Source organism: Neltuma alba, unplaced genomic scaffold (genome assembly GCF_004799145.2).
Source record: "Neltuma alba isolate B1F8T4 unplaced genomic scaffold, ASM479914v2 tig00010068_pilon, whole genome shotgun sequence".
Classification (NCBI taxonomy): Eukaryota; Viridiplantae; Streptophyta; class Magnoliopsida; order Fabales; family Fabaceae; genus Neltuma; species Neltuma alba.
Window position 1 is genome coordinate 119,849 of NW_021635027.1, and position 13,065 is coordinate 132,913.

Genomic DNA, 13,065 nt, shown 5'->3' on the forward strand with positions numbered 1-13,065 from the left:
TATATTTTATTTAAGGATTTTATCATATTTATTGGGCTTAAATGCATTAATTATGATTAATTTGAATTGAATATAATTTGATGAAAATATTACGAAAAAGAGTAAAAATATTATATTTTTATAATATTATATTTTTTTGGATTTTATTGTCGGAAAATTAAATGAGAAGCTGAAATTGAAAAAAAAAAAAACAATTGAGGGCCTAAAGAATTGCCAAAAAAAAAAAAAAAATTCAAAGTAGAGGACGGCGGCGAGATTTGGTGGATTCTCCATCCCACCCCTCACATATCTTCATCCTCACAGGCTCACCGCAGCCCTGGCGGCAAGCCAGTCATCCACACGGTTGACGATTCACCACCACCCTTCAACTCACCTTCATACCCAACCACTACTCAACACACACCCAACCACTATCCATCATCATCGACGCAGCCATCATCCTGCGTAACCTTCATCATCTGTAAGTGTGAAAGCGGGGCAGGGCTGAGAGAGAGAGAGACGGCGAGAGCACACGGCAGAGGGAGAGCTTGAGCGAGATTCACCGTGAATCATTCATCCCCATCCTCATCGAGCACCTTCATCATTAATGCAGGAACGGGCGAGGCAGCAAGTAGCGACCTTCCTTGTTAATCGCTGGTGAGTCTGCAGCATCATCGTCATCTTCCCCTTTCCTCCACCACGCCAGCGAGCTCTGTTACTTCCTTCATTATCACTTTCGGCCAGATCATCAACGCTAACTACTACTTTTCCATGGCCGACTTGCACAGTGAACTGATGCTAGCGGTATTCAAAATCATGGGTAGCTAATCTCATTGTGCTGCTTAGGGGCGGAGGATTGATTTTTAGCTTCCTAGTTAATTAGGAAAGTTTTTCTGTCCCAATTTCTTTGATTCGTAATGGATTTTTTAAGTTAGAATTGATATTATTTGATTAAATTTTCTCAGATTGTTGTATTTTCTAGTTTGGGATTGAATTTTTGTGATTGAGATTGAATTATGCAGTTTGAGATTTATATCCTAATTGCTCACTAATTGGTTTTCAATGGCATTTTTGTAGGACATCCATTGATTAAGATTACTTGACTTAATTGGTGATTAAAATTTTGTTTTTAAATTAATAAATGAAATAACTCTCAAATCATTTTGAGTAAGAATAACCCAATTTTTATTTTTCAAGAAGCATTCCTCATATTTTCCTAAAATCCAAATTTTATCATTTGCTATCTTTTTTTATTAATTTTCTTCCATTTTCAATTTTAAATTACCTTTTCATTTTTTTATATAAAATAAAGTTTAAAAAAATGTTCAGAATTGTTTTTAATTTATTTGCAAAGTAGTTTTTAAATTTGAAAAACCTAACTGAAAAAACCTATTTTAATAGCAATTTTAATTTTAGTTAACTTAAGACTAGTTAATTTTTGACTCAACAACTTTGGTTTACATTACTTGCTGCATTCTAAGGGGGTGTTTGGATAGAAACCAAACCATGGTTTTAGAAGTGTTTTTACGGATTACGAAGTAAATATGTGGAGGAAGTTATTTCGTTTTGCGGAAAAGTGATTCTGAAACCTTGGTTTTGGTTTTGCCAAATACCCCCTAAATTTAATTTAATTTGATCCAAGGATCGATAATTAATTATCTAAAAAACATATTTACAAAAAAATATTTGCAATTTAAAATTTAAAATTAATTTCATTAAAAATTAATATTATATCAAAAATAATTTTTAAAAGAAATAAAATATTATAAAATAAATATTAACAAAGATATTGAAACTTTACTGTGTCATAAAAATAGTTAAAATTAATATTATTATATAATTTATTTTTAGTTTTTAATAATATATATGTGTATGGATAATTATTTAGGTAAAAGAATATTATATATATATTTTTAATTTGCGTTAAAATTAGTAGGTTCATTCCAGCTTAATTGATGAAGACGTGCGCATATGCACAAGGGGTCTTTGATTCAGATCGTGGAGAAGTCACTTTGAGAAGAAATTATACGATGGTAACATGTAGTGGCGAGGTGGTTGGCGGTCATCACTAGTAATGAGGTGACAATCAATGGAGGAGTTGCATGGAATTTTAAAATTAAAAAAAAAAAGATAAAAAATTCTGTCACTAATTTGATTTTATTATTAATTCTATTACTAAATTCTGCCACTAATTACGTGTTGTTTTGTAGTAATGACATCCAAGTAGTCATAACAACAATATTTGGTTAAAAAATTTGACATTCGCATGACTTGCAATTTGTATTTTTTTTTGTCCATTCAATATATCTAATGAATCTAATTAAGTGTTTCAATATTTAAAACTTTTTCAATAATACATTAACCTTTTTTATTTTATATTCCTTAAAATCATCGCATTATATTCGTAACATACACACACAAAAACACTTAAACTAATGTATTTGTAAATCATTTTATATCTAATTATGTTTTTCAATTTTATTATTTAAAACAATTTCAGTTTGTCAATCAGCTTTTTTTAAAATAAATGTCTATTTAAATATAAATTACATTATACTAATTAATTTTTACCCCAACTTCAATTTACAAAAATTAGTTGAGATAAGAGTTACTTTTGTAAATATTAACCTAAAGTCCTTTAAAATCAACAAATTGTTTAACAAACTATACAAGTGATATCAAAAGCCACGCTCAAGCCTACTTTAAGCTCAAGCCCAATCTTATATCAGGCCTATTTTTATAAGCCTTAGCTTACAAGCCTACAATTATCCCCTATTTAGATTTTTTTTTAAATATGCACTATTATATATAATTATATATATTATAACCTAAATCGATTTGGTAAGTTATTTATAAAATTATTTACTTACAGCTTTAATTCACACACAAGATCTGCCATTTCATTCATCAATTGTTTACCTCTACCTCTCTTCTCTTTGATAACTCGAGATGGCAATGCTAGTTCACTTCCTCTTTCTCGATTAGCATTATTTGCTAAAGCATAATAATTGCTATAAGTTAATTTTAGTGATGTTTAAATAAAATATTATAATCTCAGTAAATGGAGTTTATTCCAATTTATGCAACAAAAGTGAACTAGTTAAAATCTAGTTTTACGTGCCACTTATGCTTAGTTGCTTTTGGAAATTATATCTCTTTAGTCAATGAATGATTGGTTTTTCTTACTTTTACTTAAACAACTGTTGTCACTATATATTCTTTTTTCCCATACTAATCTCTTATGTTGTAGGTGAGAATGAATTCTAAGCACTTAAAACATAACGAAAAAACATATAATATGTTTTTTTAATGAAAAAACATATAATATGTTTTTAAAGGTATGAAATCCTGTTAGAAAAGATATCCACATTTAGTACCCAAGAGTGTTTCAAACATGATCTATATATATCAACCAAGAAAATCGAGATATGAAAAACAAGACAAAGATTCTTTGCAATATAGCACTCTAAACCAATTGAAAGGAATGAAGTGCATCTTGGTACCACGTATGTTTTGGCTACAAAATATCACAGGTTCAAATCCTATCATCCCTATTCCTAACTATTACTTATCTTATGAGCAGTAACAAAAGATCAATGGAGACCGATTAAAAAAATAAACATACATGCTCAATAGAAATAGATGGACATTCTATCAATATATATGATGAGTTATATATATATATATATACATAGATTATGATAACATATGCATACAAGATTAATTCGATAGAACACAGGTCTCCAAAACCTAATGTTGTTGGTTCAAATCTTATAGAACAATTTTTAATAAGAGGCTACTTGTGCTTAACCCAAAAGAATATGTTTTTAAATAGACCCGAAGAGTTATACATTAACTTGAAAAGATACATATGCTTTTAAACCTATTTAAAAAGTCAACATTTTAAGTTATACATACACTTTTAAACCTATTTAAAAGGTCAACATTTTAAGTTGGCCTTTTAAAAGGCTTCAAGGCTTTTGAAGGCTCATTATTGAGTCCAAAAAAAAACCTACATATAAATTTTAGTCCACATTCCAGTTCAGGGGTGTGCACAAATCTCGTGGTCCAGTCAATGAATCATATTGACATAATTTATTGGTAGTACATCTTGCTATAAATTTCATTATATATATCGACAGGGTGATGCAAACTAAAATCACACAAGTAATTTGAAAAACATTTTGTTTTAATGAAAAATTACTATTAACAATTAATCATGGCAATAAAAATATAATAAGTACCACACGTTATTTTGGTAAAGTATTACATATTTTAACCAAACAGGGTATAATTTGCAATTGTAAATAGCATCCGAACTTAAAGCCTTGGTCAAACACCATTTTTTAGGCAGAAACTTCTTGAGCTTTATTATTGGTAATCAAATGAGAGACTTGCAAAAAGAAATACTTTCAGAATTCTTTTTGCCGACAACTACTTTCAGAATTTAAAAATGCTGAAATTTCTTAAACTAAATACTAATAAACATATATAAATATCCTCCTTAATTTTTAAATTTTAACAATAAACCTCAAAAACTTTTAAATTTATGCAGATAATCCCAAACTGTTAAATTTATATTTCCTTGCACTTTATTTTTTTTAATGCATATTATCTATGCAAATGCTAAAATTCATGAACGTTTCGTAAAGTTTCAAAGGTCACGGAGGCTAGTTACCTATGATAACATGGGAATTTTGCATAATTTAACTAATTTAAAATGAAGAAAACATGCACACTCGGCAAGAATTGATTAGCTGTTACATGCCAGTAGTCATATAACTAACTTTAATGTGTATATATATAACTCATGATGTAGAGAATTATACTATTGATACAGAATAAACCCTACTATTGTGTTTTTGGGGACTCAGATCTTCTGAAAATAACTTCAGAGAAAGTTAAGAAAGAACAAGAAAATAAAAAAGTCCACGCATGTAGGACTCAAGAAGCAAACGTGTACCCTATATTTTCTCCTCTCTCCCTCAAACTACCTTTTGAAGTAACTTCAAAAGATCTAAATCCGCGCTCTTACAGAAAAAGGGGTTGCATAATTTGCATTGCCTATGAGACAACATTCTCACTTGAGGTCTGAGCCTGAACTTGGGGAGCTTCTGAGGGAGATCCTTCAGACTGGGCAACTGACGGTAATTCCTCTGTGCTTGGACTTGCTGATGGTATTGCTTCTGTCTGGCTTGGTACGGAAGCCTGAACAAGCTCTGGTGGTTTGAACTTGCTGATATAATAACTGAGTGATGGTCCTGAGTATTCAACTGTCTGAACCTGAGCCGGAGGGTTTTTACCGACTTGTAGCAGTATCGACGATGCCGCAGCGACAGAAATCAAGGCGAGGCCCGCAGCAATTGCTGCTGTGTTCTCAGATCCATCTGATGAAGAACCAGCAGTTCCAGAACTTATAGCACTTTCGGCTACATAAACTGCTGGCTGGAAAGATCACAATCTATCAGATTAACATCAAACTACCACAAAAATGTGAGAAATTCTTAGGTACACAGTGGGTGTATCATAGGCAGATTACAAGAAGGTGAAATAGATATATAATGAACAAGTCAAATTAAAGGCGAATCCTACTCAAATTACTGATATATCCACACAGCTTGCCAGGAAGCTCATGATGAAGATGGCTAGACACTAAAGTGAGCACAATTTACTCAAATGAGATCATCAATTGGGCCGTTTTGTAGCATGATAGAAAAGGAAAAAGAAAAGTAAATTTTTTTGGGCAATGTCTAATATTCAATTGTTATTATTATTAAATAATGCCTGTCTTTTTTATTAATTATTTACATATGGGTATGGAAGTCATTTTCCGTCAATTCCACTCACTTCCTCATTCTATTTCCTTCTATATCTAATAATTACATGCATCAATTGGCTCAGAATAACTACTTCATGAAATTATTTTAAATTTAAGAAGGGTTACGATGCATCCAATACCTTGAATTATTTTTCAAGTAGCATTAAGGATTCCAAACTAATTTTCAGTGCATTTATCATGCTAAAATATTTTTTCAGTAGCACCCAACATCCTAAAGTAATTTTTGGTGTAATTTTGTTCTTAAAGTGTTTTTCTCATAGCACTCTAAACTTAAAATATTAAGTGCTACTGGAAAAATACTTTAGAGTGTTTAATGCACAAAAATTAATTTGGATGCTACATACCGGGAAAAAATAGTTTATTCTGATCGATACATCAAAGATTAGTTTAGGATACTAAATGCTACTAGAAAAATACTTCAAGGTGTTGGATGCTCCTCAACCCATATAAAAACTCACAATAAAATTCACCATGCAGGTATCTTATTTTTCCAAATGCTCTGAAAACTAGATGTATGATGTTGAACAACTGGTCTCACTAAAGAGTGACAAGGAATATGTTGAAGAACAAAAATATAAAATCAAACGTGCAACCCTTAATGAGTGCACAAAACACAAAATTACTAACCTCAACTGAATATATGTTTGTCTGTCCAGCAGTGTCCTTCTCAACATAACCTGTCCAACCTTGCTTCTTAGGTGGATATGTACCTACCACTTTGGTCTTATCCCCTGCTAACCACTCCACACTGATCTTCCCAACCTAAAATCATCATGGAACAGAAATGTTATCATCCCTTTCGACTTCTCATTTTTATGTGTCTAGATGTGTCAATCACATCTAGATTGTTATAAATCATAAATAGCAAGTACCACAAGGGTGTGAAGCTTTCTGCTATCTTTCGCTATGAGTTATAGTCATGACAGTGGAAAGACCATCAGGATTGGGATGCAATCATAACAGGAAGCACATGGAGCAAGCTTATATAGGCTTAACGGAAATTGAAAGGTTTTAATAATAAATGGATGTGTTTAAGCCCGTCAACAATTAAAGAATTTACCATATCTATCTAGTAAATCAATTACAATGTCCCATTAACATACAACTAGAAAGCTCTCAGTCTCCTCCTTGAGAAACAATCCTCCACAAAATTCGAATATGAAGTATAATCATAGAAAGACCATTAAAATGGTATCACCTGCTCTGTTAAAGTGAGTTTATGCACAAAATAAAATTCAATTTAATTACACTCTTCGTGCTTTTGTAATTCCCACAGAAATGCAGCTTTGAGATACAGCCTCTCGATCATTGTTCATCATTATAATTAAGGTATTTGCAATACTTCTATTGATCATGTGGATTCGCGTCAATTATCAACTGTCCACTTATGTCTAATATCAGCATTCTCTCTAGAGATAAATTCCAACAAGTATTTTCTCTGGTACTAAATACTAGCCCAGAGAAAAGGTCCAAACCAAGGTTAATTGTACTTCAAATTTTCATCGAAGGTTCATAGGCATCTTAGTTTATTTCCATTTAATTTAATATATCCAATATGCGTATGTGTATTCTAACATAATCTCCACACGCATTTTCTCCGGTACGGAACAATGAGAAAGGAAAAACAACAACCAGATAACCCCAAAAACTAATAAAAGGGTAAGACGACCACAACATTCATCTGAACAGAAATTAAAAAAGAATAACAAAAATTTGAACTCACTTCCTTCTCGGGGGCGCATTCTTCCTCATTGCAGTCATCATCCTCAGAGGAAGCTCTCACTGTGAACAATCCATTGCTTCGCTTATTGGCTCTCTGATGTTTCATGAAGAATCTGCGAGAAGAAAACGCGCAGCTGTTGGCTGCCAAGGTTGCTTGTAATGCACAGGCCATTGTCGGAAAATGAACGAGTGACGCCGATGTTAAGTCGGAAATTGAAAGAAACTTGAAACCGAAATTGTCTCACAAAAAATGCTGCAAACGATTGAAGTATTTGTAGATTATTGTTTGAATCTGGTTTCGTGAGAGAATGAAGTGAGGTGGGGGAAGTGGAAGACACAGGCTTGAGGATGGGCTTCCCGTGGTGGGAGAGCTCGAAGGCATGTTTGAGTGGGCTAGATATGGACACGTAGACAACCATCTCTAAAATATCCGCACATGCTCACACCACCGGCACACCATACGCAATCTTTGTTTTATTATTTATACACGTGCCTTTCAAAAATTTTAAATTACACGGTGTTTAAGAAAATAAATAAAGATAATCTGATAAAATAATAATGACTAGACTCTCTCCTATCCTTATTACAAATTGCAAATATCTATAACAACTTTATATAAATTAAAACCAGTAGATATAATAATAAAAAAATTAATGATTTAAAAAAAATGTTATAATATGAAACATGTTGAAGCTACTTATAACAAGGTCTAAAAGAAATATAAAATAATAAAATATATTTGATGGAAAGATATTTGGATGCTTAAGCACGAGATCACAAGTTTGGGTTTGTGTGACCCAATTAGATAATTATATTAAAAAAATTATTTGTTGAGATATCTTTAATTTTTAATTTTTAATTGGAAAACTAAATTGCAGGTCCTTATAATTTATATTAATTTTGAATCAGGTCCTTATATTTTTTTTTTAATCGAGCTCTTATACTTTAATTCATTAGGTCCATCTATCCCCAAAAGTCTAAAATGATATAACACTGTTAATTTTAATGAGTTGGAGGCTAATTGAGCTGACACATAAACATAACAATGTGATTTGGCTGCCAAGTGGACTAATTCCCAGTGTTCAGGACTTCAGGGTCTTTACCGGTCATCGTGCAGCCTCGTCTTCATCTCACCCTAAGTTCTTTAGCACAACCGCTAACAGAAAGAAGAATAATGACTCTCAAATGAGGAAAGATAAATTTCTCTTAATCGCCGCATCCGCTGGATCACCAGTACCTAATGTTTGATTCAGGGACATGGCTCGCTTGTCATCATCACTGGGACCCTCCTAGATTTCATACTTCTTCTTCTCATATTTCAATTTCATTGAAAAAGAATCTTATGCAATAAAAGCCCATATGTTAAGTTTTATTGCCAATTAAGATTTTGATCAGCAACTCAAACCCTTCAAATATTTCCTCCATTTTAAATTCACAATTCATTTCGATTCAATAAATAAAAGTTTTATATTTTGAACAGTATATACGTGTTGCCCACTTTCATCCTCCTACATTATGATATCCAATGATTGTTTCTCCCTACCCCAACAACCTCTCTACTTCGATATGAGGAAATTTGAAGAATTGAATGAAAATGGGGGGGAAAAAAAGATGGAAGGCCAACCCCTATACTTCTCGTAGCCAATTTTGCATAGAAGCTTAAACAGCTTGAAGAAACTGGGCATTATCTCTCAACTCTCCTTTGAAACTGTTCATTAGCAGGGGTGGGGATAGAGAGTGATTTTTCTTCCTCTTATTAGCGAATGTGCTTAGGAAGCCAGAGGATGAGAGGAAGATGAGGCGGCACTATAGAGTCTCAACATTGGGAATTAATCTACTTGGCCACCACGTCGCATTGTTTTGTCTGTGTTAGCTTAGTTAGCTTCCAACTCAATAAAATTAATGGTGTTATAACAGTTTAGACTCTAAGGAGTGGATGGACTTAACGGATTAAAGTATAAGAGCCTGATTCTAAAGAAATAAATTATAAGGACTTGATTCAAAATTGATATAAATTATAAGGACCTGTAAACTAGTTTTCCTTTTTTAATTTTATTATATAGTTATAAATTTGAAATCCATAACTAAGTTTTTATTATTTTTCAAAGGGTAGAGGTGCAAATTTATCCAAGAAACATTTCTCAATACGCACTAAACACAATGAACTTTTTTAGGCACAAAAATATACATGAATGTTCCAAAATTGGTACAAAAATGTCACGATTGTTGAGTCAACTAATGTTGAGCAAACATATCAATTAGGAAAATGATACAAAAATACATAAAATCTTTAAAATGTATAAAAATATCATAATTGTTAAGTAAACAGATCGTTTATCAAATAGTCTCTATGTATGTTGCATAGCGTTTTTGTTCTTAATGGTGCCAAAGTTGTTGTTCTCCTAGTCGCATCATTCGTCATCCTTTTTCTTTTCCCCCTTTGACGTCAAATGTTTTGCATTAAAGTTAACAAGCTATGGATTAAGTGTTGGAAATTGTGCCCTAGGGGCCAATCATTGTGTTATGAACATTGTTGATTTATGAATTTCTTAATTATGTTATCATATTATTTGCATGTTTACTATGATGATTATCCTTGGATAATTCATGATTTATTCTAAATATCCCTGGTCGGTCATCTATGTGAGAGCAGAGATGAAATAAGACCAGTATGACTTTGAAGATATATGGAGATATAAATCAAAGTCATAGGCACATATAAGAGTACAAGGTGTTGGACCGACCCGCTATGAGAGAGCTGCATGGGTTAAGTCATAAGCTTCTCTCATATACAAACCATGTCACTGTGCCCTTTGACCTAAGATCATCATGGATTCCTACATGAGAAACGCTCAGCTTTGACCTAGTCAAAAGTCATTTTTGACCGAGTGATCATAAAGACTATGTTCAGGCTTAGTGGTTTTTCATGCGGAGGAATGTGAATGGTCAAGATGGAATTTGTCCCTCACATTCGTAGAGAGATATTACTGGACCTCTCGATGAGTGAGTCTGAGAAATGTATGGCCATACTATAATAGAAAGGTAGTTCTGTTTCTATACTCAGATGGTCATGAATAGGAGGATGACGTTCTCCATGCCTCATCCATGACCAAAATGTCGTGTGACAAAAGGGACATGATATAGTTGTATGAAAAGTTACATCGTTCAACGATCCTCATATGATTTGGGTAGTCGTGATGTCTTGCTAGAGACCGCTTACGACTTGTGAGTCATTATGGTTAATGGCCCACTGCCAACTTCATATAGACCTACAGGGTCGCACACAAAATAGCCCAACACGAGCTATGATGTCCAGATTCATTGAATCTAAGATATGTCCAGATTCAATGAATAATATAGGGTGGACGTATATATATATAAATTCGTATATATATACATATTATATATAAGAAATATATATATCTTAGATTTAATTTATTAGGATAAATTAAATCTATATATCAATTTTAAATTGATAAGATATAATATAATATTTCAAATTTGATTTATGAGAATAAATCAAATATAATTCCGTCATATCTTTATTATGAATTAAATAAATAGGTGAATTAAATCTGTAGGACGGATTTAATATAAACCACATTTATTTAATTGTTTTCTTATCTGGTTACGCAATATTTGATATTGTATTAATTTCAGAATTAATTTAAGATTAATTTCGAAATTAAATATCTTTTATAAAACCTATAGCATCCTATATATTCGATATTAGGAGCTAGGGTTTTGGGGGTGAGAGTGCAAAAAGCTTGCAGATAAGAGACGGTTAGGAAATAGAGAAGGTAGGACGGATTCTTCGAGAAAAAAAACCCTAGACGGACAAAAGGCGCTAGCACATCATTCGTGATTAGAGAGCTATTCGTGTGGATACCGGTAGAGGAAGCCGACCGGAGTTGTCGACTTCGAGCGATAAAAGAGGTGAGCAGAGGCATCCTGAATGGCGGAATCCCCGAGTCACCAAGAAACCGAACATCGAAGGTAATGCTTCTTACTACTTGACTTAAATACAATCCGATCCGGGCAAGGGATTGAAAATTTTAAAGTTTATTCCGTTGCGCGTCTTTCAATACCCTTCATTAAGGGTATTGTTATAAATTAACCATGTGTTGTAAAGAGACAAAGATGAGGATGATGAAGATGAGATTGAAAATGACTGGTTCATTATCACAAAAGTCAACACATCTAAATTCTCTAATCATATTCATTGATGATGAAAAAACCAAAGAAGCAGAGCAAGTTATGCAGCCATTACGTAATGGAAAAAGACAAGTTACTGCGAGTGAAAATCTTGTGCAATACATGTAAGAATTGTGTGCTAAATGGTTAATATTAGTTCACTTGATAGTTATGATATTTTTGTATCATTTTAAAAATTTTATTTATATTTTTGCATTATTTTCTTAATTGATGTGTTTATTTACTATTTAATATTGATTGACTTAACACTCATGAATCATGATATTTTATCCATAATTTCAAATTTTTATGTATATTTTGGCACTCAAGGAACATTTATAATATTAGATGTGCATACAAAAGAATTTCATGGGTATATTTACAGCTCAGATGTTTATTAAATTAGTGGATGTTATCAAACAATTATTTCAAATTATGTTATTAAAGTTTAAACTAATCTAATTTTATAGTATAAATATCAGAAGTGAATTGTTTAATACTTAATATATCTAATAAATTAATCTCGGGTAAAAGAATCTAATAAATCTTCTTTATATTTTGTGAATATATCTATAGAATATATGTAACTGTTGGTGAAATCAAAACTAACTTCTCTTTTTTTTTTTGGAAAATAGGCTATAAATCCCCTTTTAACAAATTAATTGGGAAATAGGATCTACAATACAAGTAAGTGCGATAAGAAAAAGACTATATTACCTAATGGATACTAATTAAATATGATGAATCCTCATTTGCATATGACTAGTTGCATATGATATATGCTTATTTGCATATGACTCATTGAATATGATAGTTGCTCACTTGCATGACATGTCTCTACTTGCATATGGGTATTGCATGTTAATTCTTAATATAAAAGCTAATCGCATATAACAGATTCTCACTCATATATAATAGATGCTTACTCGCATATGGATTCTTATGTTCTTTCATAAGGATCTACATCACAGTGTGCAAATCATCTTCCTTAATATGTAACTACTTTCTTGTAATGTGCAAATCACCTTTTTTGATGTGCAAATTCTATAAACAAATTTCTCTATACAATACTCAGAAACAAAAATTTTATGTTATATAATTAGAATAAACAATATACAAGTTTAGATCAATGATATTTAATTAGGATCCTTGATATGCAATAAGGTCTCATATACAACTAAACATTCATAATATACAATTAAAATCAGTCATATGCAACTTTGGATCAGTAATATGTAATTAAGATCCGTGATATGTAATAAGGTATCATATGCAACTAAACATCTACATATACAATTAAAATTACAAATATGCAACTTTGGATTAATGAT

At 31.8% G+C, this 13,065-nt stretch overlaps 1 protein-coding gene across 1 annotated transcript; it reads right to left on the reverse strand.

Annotated features, from left to right (window-relative positions):
* Positions 1 to 4,674: 4,674 nt before the first annotated feature.
* Positions 4,675 to 7,878, reverse strand: LOC114754073 (protein MAINTENANCE OF PSII UNDER HIGH LIGHT 1). The gene is made up of 3 exons (XM_028942816.1): positions 7,542 to 7,878; positions 6,446 to 6,580; positions 4,675 to 5,424 (listed from the first exon to the last, which is right to left on the reverse strand). Exons 1-3 carry the CDS (start codon positions 7,710 to 7,712, stop codon positions 5,044 to 5,046), a joined length of 687 nt encoding a protein of 228 aa, XP_028798649.1. The 5' UTR covers positions 7,713 to 7,878; the 3' UTR covers positions 4,675 to 5,043.
* Between the last annotated feature and the right edge of the window lie 5,187 nt (positions 7,879 to 13,065).

What these genes read in the sequence shown, in the direction of transcription:
- LOC114754073 (XM_028942816.1), bottom strand. Translation starts at nt 7,712, where the DNA reads ATGGCCTGTGCATTACAAGCAACCTTGGCAGCCAACAGCTGCGCGTTT. An exon ending in AATGCGCCCCCGAGAAGGAA is followed by an intron (nt 6,581 to 7,541) that starts GTGAGTTCAAAT and finishes TGATGATTTTAG; the next exon opens with GTTGGGAAGATCAGTGTGGA. An exon ending in CAAACATATATTCAGTTGAG is followed by an intron (nt 5,425 to 6,445) that starts GTTAGTAATTTT and finishes TGATCTTTCCAG; the next exon opens with CCAGCAGTTTATGTAGCCGA.